This window comes from Bubalus kerabau, chromosome 7 (genome assembly GCF_029407905.1).
Source record: "Bubalus kerabau isolate K-KA32 ecotype Philippines breed swamp buffalo chromosome 7, PCC_UOA_SB_1v2, whole genome shotgun sequence".
Lineage (NCBI taxonomy): Eukaryota > Metazoa > Chordata > Mammalia > Artiodactyla > Bovidae > Bubalus > Bubalus kerabau.
The window spans coordinates 41,424,119-41,449,077 of record NC_073630.1 but is presented as its reverse complement, the minus strand read 5'-3'; the positions used below and the strand labels follow the sequence as shown (position 1 = coordinate 41,449,077).

Here is a 24,959-nt window from a genome sequence, read left to right as displayed (position 1 = left end):
TAAAAAGCAATGACATCACTTTGCCAACAAAGGTCCATATAGTTGAAGCTATGGTTTTTCCAGTAGTCATGTGCGGATGTAAGAGCTGGACAATAAAGATGCCAGAGAGCCAAAGAATTGATGCTTTCAAACTGTGGTGCTAGAGAAGACTCTTGAGAGTCCCTTGGAAATCAAGATCAAACCAGTCCATCTTAAAGGAAATCAACCCTGAATACTCTTTGGAAGGACCGATACTGAAGCAGAAACTCCAAAACTTTGGCCACCTGATGTGAACAGCCAACTCACTGGAAAAGACGCTGATGCTGGGAAAGATAGAAGACAGAAGAAGAGGGCGACAGAGGATGAGATGGTTGGATGCATCACCGATTCAATGGACATGAATTTGGGCAAACTCTGGGAGATGGTGAGGGACAGGGAAGCCTGGTGTGCCGCATGCAGTCCATGGGGTCACTAAGAGTCGGAAACAACTTGGCAACTCAACAACAACAAATGTATAAATTCAGCCGGCTCTCAAACCTAGCAACCAATGCCTATGCCACGCCTTCCCTAAACTGCTCCATTTCAAACTGAATCAACACAATGATAGGCATAGTAAGAGAAGAAAAGAAATATTTTTTAAAACGTGTGTGTGAAAGGGACTGGGTTTTAAGAAATTCAAAAGCTTCACATAGAGACAAAACTAAAACAAAAGCAATTAAAGACAAATAAAGCCAAAAGCACTGAAAACACAATTAACACTCAATGTTATTGACCAGAATCTTTTATTTCTATCACCAATGAAGAAAATTACTTACAATTTGTATTCTCTTATTATCATCTATAATGATGTGGAGCAGTCTCTCAACAAGAAAAGAAATTAGGGATATTGGGGTGGTAGGTAGAGTAAGAATCTCCTGTAAGATACCCAGCAGTCGTTTCCTAAATTCAAGAAGAACTATTTTAATTTCAATACAAAAAGAGAAACACATTATATTTCAAACTATTCTGCAGACTTAATTTGTCTTAATTCTTTTTTATATTTATCTTTGGGTACAAAAATATATGTATAGACTTTAAGCCAAAAATTCACATGCTGAAAAAAAAAATTTATAAATGACCCTAATAATCTTTCATAAATCAACATGATGAAATGACAAAATACCATAAGTGATTCAAATAATTTATACCATATTTATTATAGAGAGGACTAATAATACTAACAAAATTTTAAGCAAAAACCTGCAACTTTATTGTTTATTCTGATGAAACTGAATTAGAAACTCATATTTCCATATACATACAACAGAAGAGAAACAGAGACAGTACATATTTTCACTTATATACTCCATATATGTATTATATATACAAGAGGAAAGAAAAAACTTCATATAATATTTTAGAGACCTAGGTTAAATACATTTAATCATATGGTAATATGACTGTATTTTAACAAAGACTATTAGGAGAGCAAATTAGAACAAGAGTTAACATTTAAATGTACCTTCCTCCTTCTTCATTGGTATCCAAAGACTTGATAATTAGAATTAATTGTTGACCTATGAATTCTTTTGTCATCAAATTGCCAATATAGGAAAAATCACCTCTCTGTTCTTCATTAACAACTGGAATGCTTTGAATATAACTAAAACAAGCACAATAAAATGTAGAATTTGTTACAAAACATTGAACAGCTCCCCATTAAGTGAGAAAAGGATCATTTTATACCCTTATCAGTCCCAAGATCTATATATGGACATTTTATACCATGTGATACTAATGTGATTTAGAAACTAAATTGTGTTATTGTCATGAACTTTCATGAACTTACTGGCTTGATTCAAAAGAACTTGGAAATATATTTTCATTAAAAATACATTTCCTATGGGAAATTTTCAAAAGGTACGTATTTATATCTCTTAATATAACTAATTATTTCAATGTCACTAGTATTCTCAATTAGAAAGTTCTAAATCTCTGCTTCAAAAATACAATTATTCAGAAAGAGCCTGTCTTCCCTCATCATCCTTAATCATTATTTTGTTTAAAAGAATAATAGTATAAATAAAAATTATGTTACCCATGAACACAATGACCTTTTAAAAAAATTAGAAAAAAACAGATAGCTTCATGAATTTGTATTACCTTGCTTGAGGGCTTTCCTGGTGGTTCAGATGGTAAAGAATCTGCCTATAATGCAGGAGACCTGGGTTGGATCCCTGGGTCAGGAATATCCCCTAGAGAGGGAAATGGCTATCCATTCCAGTATTCTTGACTGGAGAATTCCATGGACAGAGGAGCCTGGTGGGCTACAGTCCTTGCTTAGGGTCCTATTAACCACTATACTTATTCTAGTATAATTGCTACCAAGCAAGCACTGTCAACCACACTTTTACTTTTATTGTGTGTGTGTGTGTGTGTGCGTGTGTGTGTGTGTGTGTGTGTGTGTGCGTGTGCTCAGTTGCTCAGTGGTCTCTGACTCTTTGTGACCCTATGGACTGTAGCCTGCCAGGTTCCTCTGTCTACGGGATTATCCCAGCAAGAATACTGGAGTAGTGGGTTGCCATTTCCTCCTCCAGGGACTTTCTGACCCAGGGATTAAATGTGCATCTCCTGTGGCTTATGCATTAGCAGGCAGATTCTTAACCACTGAGCCACCAGGGAATGAATCCCTTTAATTTTTTACTATCACTGCCTAAATTAGTCATTTACAACCCGCACCTAGGTAACATTCAAGAGCTTACCAGAAGTTCTTTTTTTCCTGTGGAACAAAAAAAGCTATTTAAAAGCAAAATAAAGAAAGAGTTTAAATAGATCATGAGTTTAAACTTACACAACCAGGTGCCATTAGGTTGGAATTTATGAAATGACTCATTAGAAAAGACCCTGATGCTGGGAAAGACTGAAGGCAGGAGAAGGGGACGACAGAAGACAATAGTTGGATGGCATCATGGATTCTATGGACCTGAGTTTGAGCAAGTGCCAGAAGATGGTGAAGGACAGGAAGCCTGGTGGGCTGCAGCTCATTAGGCCACAAAGAGTCAGAAACAACTGAACAACAACAATGTAGATGAAAAATGTGTCATTTTAAACTGTCAACAAAAATCCAGTTACAGATACTGCAGAATTCTGTATGACGAATAAATGAAATGACTCATAAAATTACAGCCAAGAGTAAATAAAAGCTCATCAATCCACAGCAATGATATTAGGAACTTCAAACCTATCAGCCACCTTTTGGAATCTGGCAGGAAACTAAGCAACAGCTACAAAACTGATAATTATCAAAGTCTATAAATCAGTAGAGTTGCTGATTTCTGACAAGCTAAAAAACCTTCACTCAACTTTGGATCCCTCCTTACTTTTTCATCCAGCTTCAGCACAATGCATAGCATTAAGATTTTGGGTATCTTCAAAAATAAATTTAGAATAGTTATTTCATTAGTAATTACAAATCCTGAACTGTATAACAGAACTTAAAATGGACCCAGCGCTTTTAATTATCATGAAATCATCTATTCTCAATCATTTTTACAGGTAATCCTTATAATGAAGAGACCACTCAAGAAAGTCTTTTCTAAAACTCTCTAAGAATTTATATTTAAGCTTTCTAAAAACTGTATGTGTCCCTTTTCCTTACTCAAATTTAATAAGCCTCATTTAACAGCCCCAATTTCTCTCTTTATGTGAACACCTCAATTAACAGGAAATTGTTTCCTATTAGCATTCAGAGTCACTGACTCTTCCTGTTACAAAATGTTACAAAATGCCTGAAAATTTGAGATCAAGAAACAACTTTTCCATTTCATTTTGCTTCTGTTCCTGAGAAAACTATTCCTATCTAATGACATTGCTCCAAAAAGAAAATCATCCTGTTTAAGTATTATTTCAATAATTAAATATAATCTTTAAATCTTTTCATAAGTGAAAAAAACAAGTTGATTCAAGTAAATTAATTAAAAACTTACAAAGCGACAAAGGATATATAAAAATCACTGATCTCTCAAAATCAGAACTGAACTCTTCACAAGAATTAATCTGTGAAGCAGTCTGAGATGTTTTCTCTTTGTTATTTAAATATTTAACATATCCTCATACTTTCTTGTATTTTCTCAATCTATGAGCATTTATTACTTTTATGTAAACATGTGTTATTTAACACTGCATCAAAAACACTCCTTTTGGCCCTTTGCTGTTCACCTGAGCTATCACAACATAGTTAATCGGCTATTTGTTGTTGTTCGGTTGTTCAGTTGTGTCCGACTCTTTGCAACTCCATGGACTGCAGCACACCAGGCTTGCCCTGTCCTTCACCATCCATATCCCAATACAAAATAAAAAGTTAAAAAAAAAATCATTTCTTTTTGGAACATTTCAACATGGCCCAAACTGCATTATAATGAATATTCCAATTAAAGCCTGAAGAAACTACCATTAAAACTCTACGTAGATTCCCACGTTTCTCATGTTACTATGAGTTCAAGCTCTAAGTCTTCATACTGGCTCACATTTAAGATATTTTTAAGTTCAATGTTTTGCATACAAAATTCAAACACATTCTTAGCTTTGCTCTCTAAACTTCTATGTGGAGCCACTATAAGCAAAAGCTTTCCTGGTGGCTCAAATGGTAAAGAATCTGCCTGCAATGTGGAAGACCTGGGTTCGATCCCTGGGTCTAGAAGATCCCCTGGAGAAGGGAATGGCTACCTACTCCAGTATTCTGGCCTAGAGAATTCCATGGACAGAGGAGCCTGGCAGGTTCCAGTTCATGGGGTTGTAAAGAGTCAGATAGGACTGAATGACTAACACTTTCACTTTCATAAGCAAAAGCATAAATCTGTATTCCCCCCAAAAAAGAATTCATGCCCATAATTCATACTGTATGAAAAGCTTTTTTAAAAAATGCATCAAAACCAGGACTTCCTGATGGTCCAGCGGTTAAGACTCTCCGCTTCCACTGAAGGGGGCACAGGTCCACTCCCTGGTTGGAGTGGATCCAACCAGATCCCCACAAGGTGCAGTCAAAAAAAAAAAGGGAACCAAAATCATGAAGTTAAAAAATCTACACACCAATATTCATTAAAAAAAATATATATATAACCTTTGGCCCAACAATTCCACCTCTTGGAATCAACTCTACAAAATCCCAAACAAACATAAAAATGTAAAGAAAGTTTAAGACACCTTTATCAGTGAAAACTGAGAACATCCTAAATGTCTATCAACCATCAAGAGAAGAGCAAATTAAATATTACCACCATACTATGAAGTTCCATGCTGTTAAAACTGTGATAGATTTGTATCTACCAATATATAATGATCTCAAGTATCAGTAGTTGGAAAAAAAGCAAAGGTATGTATAGTCTGTGTTATAGTTTTAAAATTATGCATTTAATGTGTGTCTCTAAATGCAGAGAAAGAGGGTTTGGAATTGTATGCCCCAAACTGTTTAAATATCAACTCTATGGAGATTGAGGAATTAGGAGATAAGAGGAAACATATTTATTCTATGTACTTCTGTATTTGAATTTTTGACAATGCATTCATGTTTTACTTATACAAGTTTACTTGTATAATTGTAAAGTGATCTAAGTAGAAATCAGGGTAATTCAAATAAATAAAAGATATTTTGAAAAAACTTTCTAACAAACAAAAAGCCAAACAGTAACAATTTTAATAAATACTAAAACAGGCCACAGGGATCCACCCAGTCAATTGGAAAACTATTGCTTGCCCATGCACCAGATCCAGCCTGTTCCTTGTTTTTTGTACAGCATCAAAGCTAAGATTTTTACATCTTTATATGACATACATATAAATACATAAGTAAAAATATGTACATGTGAAAATTACATGAAATTCAAATTTTAGTGTCCACAAAAGTTAATGAAAGTTTTATCAGAAAACAGCCAGATCTATTCATAACATATTTTGTGGCTGCTTTTGCAGAGTCACAGCAAATTGAGTCACTGTGAGAGAGACAGTATGGCCCACAGAAATATTTACTAAATATATTTACTACCTGGCAGTTAGAAAAGCTTTGCCAACAAATTTCAAAAGGGAGTACACCGTTGTCAACCTTACAAAAAGTGTTCATCATCACGTCTGAACAATTTTAAGAAAATGTCCCAAAACATACTGACTTTGGTCTTTTAGTATACTGAGCAGCACAGGATATTCTCTAGAGTCTCAGTGTGCATACCTATTTTTCCTTGTCTGTCAAAAAAACTGGATTTTAACTTATTTTTAATCAAGCATGGCTCTGAGGGAGGGGGCTGGAAAGTTAACACACAACAACACAAGTACAACACAAGCACAGTCCAAACCAAAGGAAAATATTTTACCTCAGTAAATACTCTGCATATACTACAGGCTCTGGCAAAATCTGCTCTAAAAATTCTTCACCTTCTTCTCCTTTTGATTTCAAATGTTCACAAAGGACACGCCAATACAAAGCAAATTCAGGAGTTAATGTATCTGCTGGAATCAATTTCCTTCATTTAAAAAGCAAAGAATAAGATATCTTAATATCCAGTGAATATTTGAACACAAAAAAAATTTGAACCGAGTAGAAAACTGGGAATAAGCAGCTTTGATTTATAACCACCACCTCTTTAATTGCAAAGTCATTAATTTATCCACACAAAAAAGAATGAAGATAGTTAGACAAAAAGGAAAAAGAAAGTCTCAAATAAGCAAACATAATAGGGATGCATGCTGTTGGACTTTTCATGGTAGGCCTAATGCAAACATAAAAGTAATAAAACAAAACAAAAAATGGAAAGTAGTCTAAGTGGTGAGTTCTTATATAATGAGGAAAAAAAGGGAAAAAAGACATTCACCAGAGCAAAGAAAACCTAAGAGGTCTCAGTAAAAGATACCGATACAATCTTAAGTAATGGTAAAAGGGACTACTTTTAAGTACAGAAGTTCATCAATTATCATATTTCAAATAATGAGCACTTTATATACCTGCCGTCATTATTTTTACAGATTTCTGCCAGTTCATTAAGAGGAGTCATGGAAAACAAGGCATTGAGAACAGAGACTGCTACTTCAGAAGAATTTTCCACATCCAATCGATGAAGCAACTCTAATATATTGCCTTCAGTAAAACGTAACCAGCCTTGGAGAAGATGCTTCTGCATTGCTTGTTTCACAGCATCTGTTAAGTCATTGGAAACATAGGTGAACCAAGTCCCCCTCTAGCTTCCATCTCCTATATTTTTTGTGCTTTAATTAATTTTTATCAGATCAATGTTAACATTTAAGTCGATATTTACTACAAAAGTGAAACCAGACAGAGACAAAACAAAGCGTTCTAAAGAAAAAATTAAAAGAATGATATCACAAGTCACTATGATCCTCACTTTCAAGTGAAAATGGAAAAGGTCAGAACCAAATATATAACCACTACCACAGCCTAATATTTGTGCATTCCTTCTCTCATTGAGTTCATTGGGCTTCAGATGTTAGACTATATATAATACCTATTATTTCACTTGTTGCCTGACTTCATGTATTATACAACTGATATTTGCAGTAGTGAATCATACAGGCAATATCACTGAAAAACCTTATTCTTAGTTTTTAAAGTCATCCTAGTTATTAGTCCTTCAAACTCAGGTTTTCTTGCTGTGGCAAAATTAAGCCATTGGAGACTTCTCATGGGGGTTGGAAATTTAAAATATATCATTCCTCATATCACTGCAGTAAGTCAATTCTCCAATTGTAAAAGAGAAAAGGTGGGAAACAGGGAAATTACACTGGTCTGACCATTTCTACTTGTTTTAGATGTACAGAACACATTCATAGCAGGATATACACAAAAGGGATAAGATAGCATTTTTTTTTTAAAGAGAGAGGGCTGAAAAAGAGATTCTGCCCTACTGCTGACGTAGGTTATTTTTACAGCCTTAAACTCTAGTTTCTCCATACACCAAACACAGAAAAAAACAAACTGAGCTACTTCTAAGAACCAAGATCTTGAAAAATGTCTTCTATACAATACACCGAGATAAACTTGGACAGGCTGTGGAAATGATAGATTTACCTGATCTAATTTATTAATAGGACACTCTTTCCTAAACCTTTTAGTTTGACTTCAAAATCTACTAAAGTTTTATGTATAAAGATGTTTAAATTACCTGATCGGTCATTGAGACCTTGTTGAAGGAGCATTACTCTCTGAGCAATGGACAGAGCTCTCATGTGAACCTTTTCAGCTAAAACCTTTAAGAGACAGCAAAAAATGGCCATTAAACTCAATATAATTTATGCATTTTATAACTAGTAATATCTCCTTCACCTAAGAAAATTATCTACAATCTCCAAAAAAATTAATACCTGGCAACACAATAATGCGATAGGATTCTACCTAAATTATTTATACTCTGTCCATAAAAATCTCAATTGAAGAAATTTTACATGCCAAATATTTTTCAAAGGTATTTTAAGAATATGGCTTCTTGTCTTTTTAAGAACAGGTCTACACAAGACACTGGACTTACTTACCTGATAAGCCAGCTTTCTGACAGTTTCTTTCACATCCTTGGTGCGCCCAACAATTTTTGGCAAAGTCTTTGCTGATGGCGCAATACACGATAACACTGCCCGCCTAACTTCTGGATTTGAATCATTTTCAATCAAAGTAGCATATGCTAAAAATAGAGTAATACATTTTAGTACAGCAACAAAACATTTATTTAGCCATAGTCATAGATAGCCCATATTTCATAATCTTTATAATGATAAAACTACTATATTTTAGTCTTACACATTTAATTTTAGCTGAAGATTCTTTTCTGCCAACATCCTTTGAAAAGGACAGAATGAGAAAGCAGTCAATGGACTGGGCATAAAGGCTAAAACTGAAAACAAATAACCCTAAAAATCATGAAAAATCCATCATTCAGATTATGTCTTTGCTACTCAAGATTTAGAAAAAAGTCTAAGCTGGAAGGCGGTTTATTTTAAACTAATATGGCTTTTATAAAGAGGTCATTGTTTTAATCTTTAATGAACCTAAAAAGAGAGAACTTCTGGTTTTGCCGAACAAAATTCATTTCCTGTATTTAAATACTTACCTCTAGATTTTCCTCAGCTTTATCATCAAGTATATGTTAACTATTAAACATACATATTTTACACATTATTATGTCCTTCATTTAATACCAAAAAATAGCAACTACCACAAGTTATTAAAATTATAAAGATAGTAAGAGACAAAGAGAAAAACAAATCAGAAGAGTTCCCAAAAGAAGCCTAGTCATACATAAAAAAGTGGAATACAACTCTCTTTACAAGCCGAGGTAAAGAAAGATTTCTTAAATAAAATAAAGTACAAACCATAAGAGATTGGTAATTTTGACATTAGGAATTTTTCCAACAAAAGACATAGTGAAGTGAGTGAAATAATCCATCTAAAGTAGGAAGATCTACAATCCATATAACCCAATGGTTTCCCCTCAGAATATATAAAGAACTCCAATTAATAAGATAAGTCAATAGAAAAATGAGCAGAACACATTAACAGGCATTACACAGAAGAAATAAAATTGGTTGCTAAATATTTGAAAAGATGCATAACAACGACATGATACATATAACCAGATAAACAGAAATTTAAAAATATGACAATACCAAACATTGGAAAGGATAGGGCTCAATGAACACTTGTATAGTTATTGGAAATATAAATTGATAAACTGTTTTGTAGAACACCTGCACCTTATCCAATAAAGCTCATGACATATACCAACAAGTCAACCCTTAGGTATACATCCCAGAAAAATTGTACACCAGAACCCATGTATAAAAAGTTCATAGCAACAACACTGTATTTTAACAGGGAAAAAAAATGCAAACAACTAAAAGGTCCATCAATATCAGAAACAATATAATTGTCTTATACTCATACAGCAGAATGTTATAAGTCAGCAAATAAATATATCAACACAGATGAATGTTAGAAATAATGTTGAGAGCACAGAAATATATAGTATGATTCATAAAACATACAAAATGATAGACAAAACTTAACATTATTTAGAGGTATATACATGTGGTTGGGCTTCCCAGGTGGTAGTAAAGAATCTGTCTGCCAACGCAGGAGATGATCCCTGGGTCAGGAGATCCCCTGGAGGAGGAAATGACAACCCACTCCAGAATTCCTGCCTGAAAAATCCCATGGACAGAGGTGCCTGGTGGGCTACAGTCCATGGGGTCGCAAAGAGTCAGACACTACTGAGTGACTGAGAACACACACACGTGTATAACTGTTCAAACAAACAAAAGGCAAGAGAATAATTAAACAAAAATTCAAAATAATCATTAATTCAGAGGGAGAGTGATAGAACTGGAGTGGGACCTAAGATAGGCTTCAAAGGTACTGATGATATTCTTTCTTTTTTTAAGTTGGATGGTGGCTACTTGAGTTTAAGATGTTTCTTAATATATGTTTCAAAATCATATTATATATGTGTACATATATATGAACTATACTATTCCATAATATGTCATAAGAAAATTCATCTGCTGAGAATTTAACAAAATCAACGAAACTGAAAAAGGATTTAGGGAACTATACATACCATTAACCACTGGGCATTCATCATCTTTGGGATCCTGAAGGCGTGAAAGAGCAAGAACTGCCTGTATCCTTACATTTGGAACTTTATCTTTCAATCTAATAAGCATGGCTTCATTAATTTTATCAAACAAATCATCATCAATCTGGGCATTTTCTGGCATATTTCCCAAGAGCTTGTTTATGAGCTGGCACGCTCTAAATCTAACTGCATTGCTGTTTGCTTCATGAGACTAAAACAGAAACAAATCAAAATTTACTCCAAGTCACATACCATTATCAACTTGCAAAAAAACCTTGATCCATAGGCATACTAAATACACATTCCATACCACAAAGACTCAAAATATAGTCTAAAACATTCACTAAATTACAAAAGCATATTCATTCCTCTTTGTAGGAACTCTCACTTCTAAAATAGAGAACCCATTTAAAACAAATGTTTGTAAGAATTGGCTTAGAATGGTCATTAAAAATTTAATGCAGAGCTATTTTTAAAAGTCCACATTTTAATCTTAACGACAGCTCTAATATTTCCTTTACATTTCTCAATTATCAGATATTTCATTCCCTAAGATGCACAAACTCCTATGGCCCTTTTAAAATAGCAAAATTTTCTATACTATTCTCCTGAAATTCTAGTTTTCCTATACCTTTAATAGAAAAGTAAGCAAATAATTTAAAATGCCACCATCCTCCTCCTCCTCTTCATCATTTTCCATATCTGATTGGTGAAATGAAGTAACAAACTTTGCGGCAAATTCTATTACTCTTTCCACAGCTGGTTCTCGTTTATAGACCACCATAGCATATTTAAGGTAATGAACAAACTCCTCATGAAAATCTGTTTTGTCATCCACCTGAAAGAGAAAAGAAACTGCATGGATTAAATCCTTTTTTCTCAACATTACTCTAAAACGCTGAAAACACCAGCCCTACCACAAACTAAAATCATTATTTAGTAAACTCTCACTTATCCAAACCACCGAAATAAATCTGCACAAATCTCTCTCTAGAGAAATGTACATCTCCCAGGAAGAAAACAACGTTAATTTTGACAGTGAAAAGAATTCTTCCGATATTTTTTTCAACACTCTTTAATTCTCCATATGATGCCTTTGTACCAGTTTAGTAAAAATTTGCTTCTTTATGAAAAATCCAAAATCAATAACAGCGTCTGCATTTTACCAAATTACCTTTAATGTGCGTAGGCGAGTAGTCGCTGCAGTTGCGTCTGACTCTTTGCGACCCTATGGACTGTAGCCTGCCAAGTTCCGCTGTCCATGGAATTCTCCAAGCCAAGAATACTGGAGAATACCAGGGCAAGAATGCCATGCCCTCCTCCAGGGGATCTTCCCGACTCAGGGATCGAACCCGCGTCTCCTGAGGCTCCTGAACGGCAGGCGTATTCTTTACCGCTGAGCCACAGGGGAAGCCCATTACCCTTAATATTACACAGCAATTCCTTTCCGATAACAACTTTCACATCCTGTCTCATATCCTCAAGCCCTATTATACTGACATAATTTTTCTAGCACCTCAAGATAATTTATTTTCCCGAAATCCATTGTCCTATTCGTCTCAAGGCTTCATTCAAAAGGAAGCAAACAGTATTTACGTGACTAGGAAGAGTCTAGTGCTAACAATTAATTTGCTAATTGGTGATATGATGCAATTTCATTGTGGCGCGAGGTTTAAGTAATCAGATGTGGGCGGTGACCAGAAGGACAACAGCCGTTGAGCCACCGCGTTCAGGACCCAGGATGCAGCCCTACACTAGGTCGCCCCGGTGTGCGCAAACATTTCTCTTGGATTCGCCGCCAGAGAATTAACGGTCCACGCCGTATGCCTCTTCGAACCAGGTCTGAAAGGTTGAAGAGCCTAGAGTCGTGGTGAGATTAGTCGGGAGGGTAGCGGGAAGCCCCTGGGAGAGAGGCCGGGGAGGGGAGAGGCGGGGGCTCCGGACGGCGGGCGGCCGCGCTTACCGAGCCGTAGGTGCGGTTCAGTGCCACCACCAGCTTCGCCTGGTTCTGGTGAGGCTGCTGCGCCAGCTGGAAGGCCTCCTTAATCGGCAGCAGTCTCTTCTCCTTCCCCATGGCGCCAGTACCCGGCCGAGACAAACCCTGTTTACGTTCGCCTACAGCTGGCCAGTCGGACCACCGTCCGCATCTCCACTGGGAGGCAGACAGTCGAGGGCGTGGTTACCGCCAAAGCGTTTAAACAACTCCCGCGGGAGAAGGAAATACCGCGAGACTACCGCGAGTGCGTAGAGCGGCGAGAGCTGGAAGAGATTAATCCACCGCCTTCAACATCGCGGCTTGAGCGCATGCGCTGAGGGTCTTTTAAGCCGTTTTAATAGGGGGGACTTGGCGTTTCTAGAGAAAAGGTCGTTGGCTACCCCGGAAGAGATATCCGCTGGGAGTGCGAACCCTGTGGAGATTCGACTATTGGAGCCGAGCTGGTGGCGCTAGGCCTAATCGGGTCTTGCGGCTGGGGGTGAGGCGAGGAAGAAGAAAGAATCCTCCATGGGTGAGAACAGGGACTCTGCCTAGGGGAAGGATCCCTGCTCCCCCTAAAGGGGAGGAGTTCGTTTGGAGATACGTGGAGGAGGGAAGGCTGGGGCGCCTGGGAGTGCTGCGCAGCGCACCGGCTTCTACTGAGAAGGGAGATGTTCCGAGGTCGTCTAATGTAGGCGAGCCGCTTTTTAATTCTGAGCGGTTGTCCTAATGGTCAATGCCCACATCTGATTACTTAAACCTCTCCCCACAGTGAAATTGCTGGTGGCGAGTCTGCAAATGTGGGAGGCAGTTGGGGAAGAGAGGCACTAGTTAATTTAGATACAGCTTGATGTAGATGTACGGGCTTTGAAGGCCTGGTTTACAAACGTGCATGTTGATTAGTCGCTAAGTCGTGTCCAACTCTTTGCGATCCCAGGGACTGTAGCCCGTCAGGCTGCTCTGTCCGTGGGATTTCCCAGGCAAGAATACTGGAGTGGGTTGCCATTTCCTCCTCCACGGGATCTTCCCCACCCTGGGATCTAACCCGCATCTCCTGCTTTGGCAGGAGGGAGCCACTGAGCCACCAGGGAAACCCCACAAAGGTACCTAAGGGCAGTGTTTTCAACAAAGGAAAACACAGATTGGAAAAGGGTATAGAGATTAAGATAAATTGCCTTCCGAATTTTTTTTAATGGAATTATTTCAGGTAGAAATCAACATCTCCATACTACAGCCAACTAAAGAATTAGATTACAGTGCTTCATGTACGCCTTTTTCCTATCGAACTATCTTCCCTCCCCAGCAGTAATGGACTTACTTCTTTTTTTGGGGGGGGGGGGGGGGTGGAGATTTTCTTAATTTACTGTTAACTTTTGTGTGTTAATGACATATGAATAAATCTATGAATAAGTATACTGTATTGTTTTCATGTTCTAACGTTATATGAATAATCATATGGAACCTGCTTTTTCCCATAACTGTTATTTTTGAAGTTTATTCATATTGATACTTTCATAACAGTAACTGAACACCTTATGGACCCTTTGTCTAGGAAAAAGTAATCAGTGATTGATCTAGGAAGGAAAAGGAAAATTTTACTTAAGGCAACCTGAGGATTATAACCCATGAGATAGTCTTTCAAGAAGCTCTAAGGACTGTTCTGCCCTATAGAGGTCTTAAACACGATTATATATGTTTTGGAGACGAAGGGTGACTGTCAGCACATTATTGACAGTTTACACAATCCAGATCTATGGGTGTGAAGAGAGTAGTAGGTCATACGAGACCCCTTACAAGATTGAGAAGGATGGTTATCTTCTAGGAGTTCTGATTAGTGCAGCTACACAACACACACTAAAGGGGAGGAAAGAGGCCCAAATGGAGAAAAATTTTACGTTTTAATTTTTCTTTTCTTGCCATGAAATTGTATTTTATTTCATTACCTTTTATGCCAAGACACTGTTTTAAGCACTTTACTTCATTTAATCCTCAGATACAACCCTTGAAACTACTTTCTGCTTTTTAAGAAGAGGAAACTGAGGTACAGATAGGTTTCTCTAATAGTCTGTTGTTTGAGTATGCCATAATTTGTTCATCCATTCCCTTGCTTCATAGTCCTAATTCCTGAAATATTTTAGGTATTCAAATGCTAGTTAAAATAATAAATATGGTAGCAGTTGGAGTCCCCATAATTTCAAAATTATCAAAATGTCTAATTTCTGAAAAGGCAAGATGTGTGGGTACTTTAGGTTAATCAGCTGAGGAAAATCATAGAGGTTTAAGAGTACATGGAATATGCTTGATAACAATTATAATCTCACTGTAGATTAAAATGTAGAATATCTAGATAGCTGTGGTGAAAGAAACGTAGAAAGAGCACTATTTTTTTTAACCAAGTATATCCAAAATAGCATTTCAACATGTGTTCAACATAAATTGAGAATTATTTTACACTAGCCACATTTCAAATGCTAAATGGAGCTAGTGGCTGCAGTATTAGTGTAGAACCATTCTTACTTTGGGAACCACTGAACTTACCATTTGTTTTTCATCTAAAATCAATTCGTGAACTAAAAGTTTGAACAAACTAATATTTGGAGGCATTTTTCTTACTTTGGAGCCTTTTATTGCTCATGCTTCCTTATGCTTTGGGTGTCTGCTACCTTTGTTGCTTTTTTAACTGTGCAATTCTGTTATTTCCTTTACCATATTTTATTGGATTATCTCATCACAGATTCATACCATTTTATCAGTTACTGGTGAGGCATTGGCCACCAGAGGTCAGCCTAACTATCTTGATTAGCTCCGTGGAGGTGAGGTTTAATAATATGTCTTTGTTCAGTATTTTTTTAACATAATCTGAAAACTTTTTTTAAAAAGATACTGGATTACAAAAATGTCAGTTTTGGAATGGTAGAAGATAGTTGCAAACCATATATCCCATAAGGAGTTAATAGAAAAAACATATAAGACTCATACAATTCAATAGTGAATTAATAATAATAACCTAATTAAAAATGAGCAAAGGACCTGAATAGACAAATTTTCCAAAGAACACATGCAAATGGCCAGCCACTATATGAAAAGGTGGTCAACATCATGAATCATCAGGGAAATGCAAATGAAAACCACAGTAAAGTATCACTTCACATCTGTCAGAATGACTATTAAAAAGTCTAAAGATAACAAGTGTTGATGAGGATGTACAGAAAAAGGGACACTGATACATGTTGGTGGGCAGCAATATGAAAGTCCCTCAAAAAAGTAAAAATAGAACTGTCATATGATCCAGGAATCCCCCTTCTTGGTATATATCCAAAGGAAATAAAAGTACTATTTCAAAGATGTATCTGCATTCTCATGTTTATTGCAGCATTATTCACAGTAGCCAAGATGTGGAAATAAGTATCCATCAATGAGTAAATGGATAAAGAAGATGTAACATTTATATACAGACATGATTCAATCTTTAAAAAAAAAGAAATTCTACAATTTACAGCAACATGGGTCAACCTGGAGGACATTCTGCCATATGAAATAAACCAAACAGACAAATCCTGTATGATCCTATTTACATGTGAAATCTCAAAAAGTTGAACTCACAGTAACAGAGTAGAAAGGGAGTTATCAGTGGCTAGCAGGTAAAGGCAATGGCACCCCACTCCAGTACTCTTGCCTAGAAAATCCCATGGATGGAGGAGCCTGGTAGGCTGCAGTCCATGGGGTCGCTAAGAGTCGGACACCACTGAGCAACTTCACTATCACTTTTCACTTTCAGGCTTTGGAGAAGGAAATGGCAACCCACTCCAGTGTTCTTGCCTGGAGAATCCCAGGGATGCGGGAGCCTGGTGGGCTGCCGTCTATGGGGTCGCACAGAGTCGGACACGACTGAAGCGACTTAGCAGCAGCAGCAGCAGCGGGTAAAGGAAATAGGAAGATGCCAAAGCATACAAACTCTGGGACCTAATGTATGTTGTGGTGATGATAGTTAATTATGTATACTTGAAATACTGAGAGTAGATTCTAAGTGTTCTCATCACATCACATGCAAAAATAAAACAAACCTGTGAGGTGATGAATATGTTCATTAGCTTGATTGTGGTAATCATTTCACGGTGAATACATATCTCAGGATACCATGTACATGTTAAATATATACAATTTGTCAATCATACCTCAATAAAACTGGCTTTATTTTTAAAAAGATGCTATGTTAAACTCACTGCCTTTCGCTTATTTGTGTCTTGACTTTTAATGCTATTGGGGAAAAGAAATTGTAGCAATTAAACTAAGCAAACTAAAGAATTTGTATAGTAAGGCTATTTCTGAAATTACAGAAAAACCATTCTTAAGGTAAATTTTACATGGGAGTATATAGAGTGATTAATTCAGTTTTTATGTTTTTTGTTCAGTTACTTTATCATCATATACATATACATGTTGTTGCTAAGTCGTGTCCAACTCTGCGACCCCATGGAGTGTAGCCTGCCTGGCTCTCTGTCCATGAGATTTCCCAGTAATTCAGTTTTGATATGCCTATAACTGCTTCTGCAATGGCTGAGACAGTAAAGAATCTGCCTGCAATACAGGAGACCTGGGTTTGATCCCTGAGTTGGGAACATCCCCTGGAGAAGGAAATGGCAACCTACTCCAGTATTCTTGCCTGGAAAATCCCATGGACAGAGGAGCCTGGCAGGCTACAGTCCATGCGGGTTGCAGAGAGTCGGATACGACTGAGCAACTAACACACTCTAGTGCCTGTGGAATGTAAGAGGTTAACAGGATGGGTTCACTCTAGAATTTATAGATGCCTTCAAGAAACTTTGTCTTATTTCTGCTACAGTAGAATGAGCCTTTTAATGCTTTGAATAGCACAATAACTAAAGTATAGCCAATTAATAGTCTTGCAGATGGAATCTGGTTGAATGAAAATAGTAAAACTATGAGGACAGAAGAATTAAAAGCTAAAACCTATCTCAATAAAATACTTACAATACATTTATAATTTTTTTGTTTTCAGATTGAAGTAGGTAATATAAACTTTTTAAAGTATTCTTAAAAATGAAGTTTAAGTTACAAGCAATTCCCTTTGTATGGCTTTAATAGTATCTTTGTTGATCCTGTTTTTAAATATTATTTCATATGTCTATATATCTTTCTCATACATGTATATTAAAATTTTCATATTTTTGTCTCCCTAAAATGAAAGTAAAACATGCTTGTGTAGTTAACTTATAACAGGCTCTACCATTCTCTCATTAATTTTTTTTTAAAAACTTGCTAAGCCCCTAATATGTGCCACTGCTGAGAACTAAATTAGATAAAAAAGAATGAGTAGAAGCCAGAGAAATATTCTCTTATTTTATTTGGCCATGCTGCACAGCATGTGGAATCTTAGTTCCCAGAGCAGATATCTAACCTGTGTCCCCTGCGTTGGGAGCATGGCATCTTTACCACTGAACTACCAGGAAGTCCCAGAGAAATGTTCTTTAGATGAACATTACTGACACAAAGCCAGCCCTTATCACCTCTAGACCCTAGAGATGTTACAGACTTTCATTTTGAAAATCATTCTTACAGAATGGCATAAGTGGAATGTTGATACTTTGGTTTTGCTTATTTCATTTGTTGTTGTTCAGTTGCTAAGTCATGGCCAACTCTGCAATTTAACCTATGCTTTTAGTGCATCTGTGTTGCTATGTATACTTCTAATGTGCTTTCATCACATGTTACCTATCCATTCCTCTAGGGATGGAAACTTTGAATGCTTCTAATTCTTTACCATCAAAGGTGAAGCTTCAGAATATATGTTGGTTTTCTGGAGATTTTCTCTGTTATATAAACCCAAGAGTAGAATTGCTGGATCCTGAGATGTGCAGATAGTCTAGCTAAGTAGTGCTGCCAGATTGCTCTTCAGAAAGGTTCAGTTCAGTTCAGTTGCTCAGACATGTCCGACTCTTTGCGACCCTATGAATCGCAGCACGCCAGGCCTCCCTGTCCATCACCAACTCCTGGAGTTCACTCAGACTCACGTCCATCAAGTCAGTGATGCCATCCAGCCATCTCATCCTCTGTCATCCCCTTCTCCTCCTGCCCCCAATCCCTCCCAGCATCAGAGTCTTTTCCAATGAGTCAACTCTTCGCATAAGGTGGCCAAAGTACTGGAGTTTCAGCTTTAGCATCATTCCTTCCAAAGAAATCCCAGGGCTGATCTCCTTCAGAATGGACTGGTTGGATCTCCTTGCAGTCCAAGGGACTCTCAAGAGTCTTCAGTCCAGTCTATAATCCCACCAATAGTGCTGGTTTCTAAAGGAATTCCTTCAGTCCCCTCACTAACACCTGGCCTTATCTATCTTCCTAATTTTTACCAAAATAATAGAATAATGTGATATCTCTTTACTCACATAGAGTTAATGGCCTGTGGATTTTTTCTTCTGTAAACTGGGTGTTTTTGTCCTTTGCCCATTTCTTTATTGAGATTGCTACCTTTGTTGTTGATTTGTAATTAACTTCTTTCTTGATGTCTTTACTTCAGTCCAAAAAGGATTAATTTTGATGTGATTGAACTCATCATAGTTTCTCTTGTGCTTTATGGTTTGTTTTTTTTTTTTAAGAAGTCCTCTGCTCCTAAATCACAAAGATATTCTCCTGCATTATATTCTAGTGAATATATAGTCTTATACTTCTCACTTAGATCTTTAATCTCTCATGAGTCCTCTTTTGTATGTGGCATTATATAAGTAACTTTTATTTTTCTTCATATGAGCCAGATTTACCAATATTATGTGCTAGATGGATTCATCCCCCCTTGATTTATGTGCTAACTTTATATTACATTCTAAAATTTTATGTGGCTCTATTTCTGAGCTTTGTTCCATTGGACTATTTGTTCTTATACTCCACCAGAGAAGCCCTGTTCTTATACTAACTCTACCTTATTTTAATTTCTGCAGCTTCTCTAATATGTGTTAATATCCTGTAAGCCAAGAACCTCCTTTACTCTTCTGTTTAAATAGTTGATGTATCTATATATGGAATTTTATTCTTAACATATGAGGATTGCATGAATTAATTTGGAAAAAAGTTATCTTTATAGTATTCATTTGTTCCATCCAAGAGCATGGAATGTCTGTTTATTTTAAATTATCTGTGTCCTTGATTAGAATTTTACAGTCTTCTTTGTAGAGGTCTTGCATATTATTGATTAGTTCTTAAATCCTTCATAGGTTTGGTCTGAGGTTTTTTTTTTTTTTCTTTATTGTGAAAGTGTTTATGTAATATATTTTATGGTCCGTATTGCTGGTATAGAAGTTAAGAGTGCCTGTGGTCAAGTCCTATCATTTTGTAGATATAGAACACTGGACAAGTAGCTTAAACCTCATGTATAAAATGGGGACAATAAAAGTACCTATCTTACAGGATTGTTAGAATTTCAGTGAGTAGTATTTGTGCAATTCCTAGAATGCTGCTGCTGCTGCTAAGTCGCTTCAGTCGTGTCCGACTCTCTGCGACCCCATAGACAGCAGCCCACCAGGCTCCCCCGTCCCTGGGATTCTCCAGGCAAGAGTACTGGAGTGGGGTGCCATTGCCTTCTCCAAATTCCTAGAATAGTATTTGGCAAAGAGTAAGTGCTATATAAACAAATTAATGAATATTCATAGGTTAATCTGTGAATTAGAAAAGAGATTCAGGAACCTTGCTGAGCTTTTTTGGTAGCTCTAATAGTTTATATCTTAGGGTTTTTTTTTTAATTTGGATGACCATATCATCTGTAAAATAGTAGTTTTATCTCTTTACAGTTCTCACCCTTTTTAAAAAATAATAATAATGTTGACTAGGACTTCCTGCCTGGAAAATCCCATGGATGGAGGAGCCTGGTAGGCTGCAGTCCATGGGGTCGCTAAGAGTCGGACACGACTGCACGACTTCACTTTCACTTTTCACTTTCATGCATTGGAGAAGGAAATGGCAACCCACTCTAGTGTTCTTGCCTGGAGAATCACAGGGACGGGTGGGCTGCTGTCTCTGGGGTCGCACAAGAGTCGGACGCAACTGAAGCGACTTAGCAGTAGCAGCAGGACTTTGGTACTTTGTTACACAGTATCAGTCATCAGGATCACCCTTATGTGATTCATTTTTAAAGAGAATATATCTAAATTTCTCATTTAGGATAATATTTGCTGAAAGTTTTTGGTAGATAAGTTTTACCATGATGAGAAAGTAGCTTTCTCTTCCAATCTGGTAAAAGTGTTTTGTTTTTTTAAGTCATAAATAGGCGTTGATCAAAAACTAAGAAGAGTTAAATTTCCACAATTGATAAAATTATCTCATTTTTTCTGTTTTATTACTATAGTGATTTATATTTATAAATTTATGAAACTGAGATGTTCTTGCTTTCAAGCTCTACATGATTATGACATTCTTTTTTTCTTTATTACACTATTACATTTCGTTAGGTAGTATCTGAAATTTTTGCAAGTAAAATGAGCCTGTATCTTTCTTATATGCTTCATCTCTAGATTTAATTAATGTTTTATTATCCTCATGAAAGAAGCTAATCAGTTTTATGCTTTTTTGCTTTTTTCTGTAACAGTTAATATAAAATATGTATTAATTTTCTTGGAAGTTTAATGGAACTCTCTTATGAGAGTGGTGTTTTTAATAGGCAGTTATTACCTTTTCACTTTGTTTAATACTGGTCTGTTTTATTCAAGTTACCTATTTCTTGTATGAATTTTAGTATTTTATAAATCTCTTTCTTGATAAATCTCACCAGTTTTGTTTTTCTTATTCATAGTTTCAGAAAACTGTCTTTCAGTTTTATTAATCTATTTTTCTGTTATACACTATTTAATTTCTGCCTTTATTATTTCTTTTCTGCTTATTTTGCTGTTACTTTTTTCTGTTATCTTGAATGCCTAACTTGTGGGTATTTAAACTTCCTTATTTCCTCACAAGTGTATTCAAAGCTATGAATTTCTTCTAGGTACTGGTTCAGCCATGACCCACAAATTTTGCCTTGTATGGTTATATTACCATTCAATCTTATATTTAATATATTTTATGATATCCATTTTACTAATCCATGAGTTATTTAGTTTCCTAACCAATAATTACTTTTAACAGCTACTTTTATTGCACTATGGTCAGACAATTTAAATGAAATTGACCCTTTGGAATCTAGTTATGCTTTATAATTTAATGCATGAAATATTTCTGTGTTTGTGTTTTATAGTTCCTAGAGCATATTAATATTTTTAACTGTTTCAGAATGCTTATATCTCTGTTTATATTCCCCCCTCAGTTCTATTAGTCGTTACCTGAGAAACTTTAAGGATGTGCTTTTAGGTTCATAGACATTTATTATGAGTATATCACTTTTATTCTTTCACTTTTACCTGTATTATAACATCCATCTTTGTTCCTTATATTTTCTGGTTTGAAATATTTTTTATTGGGTATTAAGATTGCTATCTGAGCTTTATTCTGGTCCAGTTACCTGATAACATCTTTTTTCATATTTCTGGTTTTGACCTTTTTGGGTCTTTTTGCTTTAAAGTATGTTACTGAATCTTATTTTGTTTTGTTAATTCATTCTGAGTGTCTGTCTTTTAATTATGAATTTAAGCTGTTTATAGTCATTGTAATTCCTGCTATTATTAAAATTTATACCTGCCATGATCTGTAGAGTAGTCATAGGACCACAACCTCTGAGTCCCAGCAAGAGTTCTAACATCTAGAAACTACAATGGGGACAGATCTCCTAAAATTAATGCCAAGAAGCACCTCTAAAGATAAAAAGGTACCTTTTACAGCTCCCTATTTGGAGTTCGGAGCATAAGCAATCTGCTTTGGTAGATAATTATCTGGTCTAGGTGAACAGGTGAAGTCGCTCAGTCGTGTCCAGACTCTTTGCGACCCCATGGACTGTAGCCTACCAGGCTTTTCCATCTAGAACTGCATAGTAAAAAACAAACTAGTCCAGGCATGTACCAACAAAGGATTAAAGTGACCCCAGGCTCTCCTTCCCAATTTTGTCATGGTAGGAGCCAGTCCCAGTTGGAGAATCTGCCTAAGTTTATGTGCTGAAGATGGGAAAGGCAGTAAGGCTTCTTGCTTAGCATCAGTGTGCTTGGATACTCTATGAAATTAGATGGATAATAATGTTACCCAGTGCTTTCAAGCTTTAATATCATGTCTGGAGTCTTCTCATTCACAGGTTAAGGCTACCTTTGCAGATGGTCCAGCAACTAAGTCGCCAGTTTCCAAGGGCATTTGCACCATCTATGGAAAACATCGGATCATTGCACACCAGACAGATCCTTGGCAACTCATCCCACCATCCCCCTGCACAAAAGTTACTGCACCAGCTGACAAAGAAGGCAATCACTGAGTTTCTTTTCATTACCAAATAGATACAATATCTCTGCCAACAAAAAAGAGTACACAAAGTGTCTCTTCATGAAATCGCAACCAGTTGAGACCATGCTAAGCAAATCAGCTTGTCTATAGGATGACCTCTTCTTTTCTTCAGTAGCCAGGATTTGAAGGAGAGACTCTGACCTGTGCCACTGGTAAGTGACTAACTTTTACACACTGAACTGGTGCTGAGAACTGAGCTGTCTTCTTTGTAAGTGAAGAATATACAACATAATCTTGAAGAACTGTACAGTGTCGCAAGCCAGAGGCATACTATGTGTGTATAACAGACTGAGAAACAAGTGAATCTTATTGAAACAATTTCTCATCTTTTGCTTTATTTGCCAGTGTCAGTGTTTTGCTGGCTTAGATTGTTACCTTTTTCTGGTACCTTTTTTCCTATACTGTTGGTCTATTTTAATGGGTCCTAGAAATCCCTCTCCTGATCCCTTATCAGAATCAGAAAGTGAGGAAGAAGAAAACACTAACTACCTAAATGAGAGTTCTGGGGAAGAGTGGGATTCCTCTGAAGAAGAGGACCCTGTGGTGCCCAACCTAACACCTCTTGAGAGTCTTGCCTGGCAGGTTAAGTGCCTTTTAAAATATTCTACAACTTGGAAACCTTTAAATCCTAATTCCTGGTTATATCATGCTAAACTCCTGGATGCTAGCACACCAGTCCATATACTTCGAGAGATAGGTCTGAGACTCTCTCATTGCTCCCATTGTGTACCCAAACTGGAACCAATTCCTGAATGGCCTCCTCTGGCTTCTTGTGGAGTACCACCTTTTCAAAAGCCCCTTATAAGTCCCAGCCGGCTTTCTAGAGACCATGCCACTCTAAATGGAGCGCTGCAGTTTGCCACCAAACAGTTAAGTCGAACATTGAGTAGAGCCACCCCCATACCTGAATACCTAAAACAGATTCCTAATTCCTGTGTTTCTGGTTGTTGCTGTGGCTGGTTAACTAAAACAGTTAAGGAAACAACCCGCACTGAACCCATCAACACTACTTATTCCTACACTGACTTCCAAAAGGCAGTTAACAAACTCCTAACTGCATCACTATAAAAAACCCACCCACCATTCATTCTCATCTCATGTTCCCAGATGAGAAAGGAACACAGTTAACACAGCCCACAGTTGAGAAACAAATGTCTTCTCAAACTATGCCCTGTCTTCAGAAGCCAAAGTACCATCCAGTACTAAATACATACCCCAAGAGTCCTGTAACTCAACTACAGAAGATGTGCAGTTCAAGCATTCCCTTTGAAAGACCCTGTGGATGAGATGAGAACTTCAATAGAGAATTGGTTAAAAGGGACCTTTTTACAAAAAAAAATAAGTTGACTATTCTCCACACTCAGTTCTCCCCACAATTTACTCTGCTTGTCTAATGGACTTAACTAGATACCTAATTATTAATGGGAAGGAAAAGTAGGCCAGTATCCCATTGGTTATCCAGCCTTCAGAATAGCCATTGTGGAAACTGGTAAATTAGCTACTGCTAATAACACCTTTCTGAGCATACTTTTCTCTAAGCTAAGTCGCTTCAGTCGTGTCCGACTCTGTGTGACCCCATAGACGGTAGCCCACCAGGCTCCCCCGTCTCTGGGGTTCTCCAGGCAAGAACACTGGAGTGGGTTGCCATCTCCTTCTCCAATGCGTGAAAAGTGAAAGTGAAGTCGCTTAGTCGTGTCCGACTCTTAGCGACCCCATGGACTGCAGCCCACCAGGCTCCTCCGTCCATGGGATTTTCCAGGCAAGAGTACTGGAGTGGGGTGCCGTTGCCTTCTACTTTTCTCTAATACTCATTTTCAGAGAGGTTCTTGAATTAAATAGAATAACTGGACAAAAGAAAATGGTAGGACTATGGATTTACCTCCCAGTTTTATATTGATAGTCCTGCATAGGGCACCCTTTAGGGGTTCCTATTTGAGGGGAGGGAGTGCAGTGCAGCAGTGTGTAGTCACTTGGTT

At 37.0% G+C, this 24,959-nt stretch overlaps 2 protein-coding genes across 5 annotated transcripts in view; one reads left to right on the top strand and one right to left on the bottom strand.

Moving 5' to 3' along the window:
* Positions 1–12,795, bottom strand: part of NCAPG (non-SMC condensin I complex subunit G) — a 46,686-nt gene extending 33,891 nt beyond the window's left edge. Inside the window, exons 1-9 of the mRNA XM_055588118.1 lie at positions 12,550–12,795; positions 11,218–11,424; positions 10,569–10,797; positions 8,491–8,636; positions 8,124–8,208; positions 6,949–7,141; positions 6,321–6,470; positions 1,481–1,621; positions 795–918 (exon numbers count right to left, since the gene is read on the bottom strand). Coding sequence (XP_055444093.1) covers positions 795–918; positions 1,481–1,621; positions 6,321–6,470; positions 6,949–7,141; positions 8,124–8,208; positions 8,491–8,636; positions 10,569–10,797; positions 11,218–11,424; positions 12,550–12,660 — 1,386 coding nt within the window. The 5' untranslated portion in view covers positions 12,661–12,795. The remainder of the gene's footprint in view (positions 1–794; positions 919–1,480; positions 1,622–6,320; positions 6,471–6,948; positions 7,142–8,123; positions 8,209–8,490; positions 8,637–10,568; positions 10,798–11,217; positions 11,425–12,549) is intronic.
* A 160-nt stretch (positions 12,796–12,955) lies between these two features.
* On the top strand, positions 12,956–24,510 carry DCAF16 (DDB1 and CUL4 associated factor 16). Of its 4 annotated transcripts, XM_055588121.1 has the most exons (3): positions 12,978–13,252; positions 13,499–13,664; positions 22,781–24,510. In XM_055588121.1, exon 3 carries the CDS (start codon positions 23,401–23,403, stop codon positions 24,049–24,051), a length of 651 nt encoding a protein of 216 aa, XP_055444096.1. In that variant the 5' UTR covers positions 12,978–13,252; positions 13,499–13,664; positions 22,781–23,400; the 3' UTR covers positions 24,052–24,510. The 4 variants fall into 4 exon arrangements, with proteins under 4 accessions (XP_055444095.1, XP_055444097.1, XP_055444096.1 ...); XM_055588120.1 differs by lacking the exon at positions 13,499–13,664 and having other exon boundaries at positions 12,956–13,093; XM_055588122.1 differs by lacking the exon at positions 13,499–13,664 and having other exon boundaries at positions 12,962–13,093; positions 22,766–24,510.
* Positions 24,511–24,959: the final 449 nt, after the last annotated feature.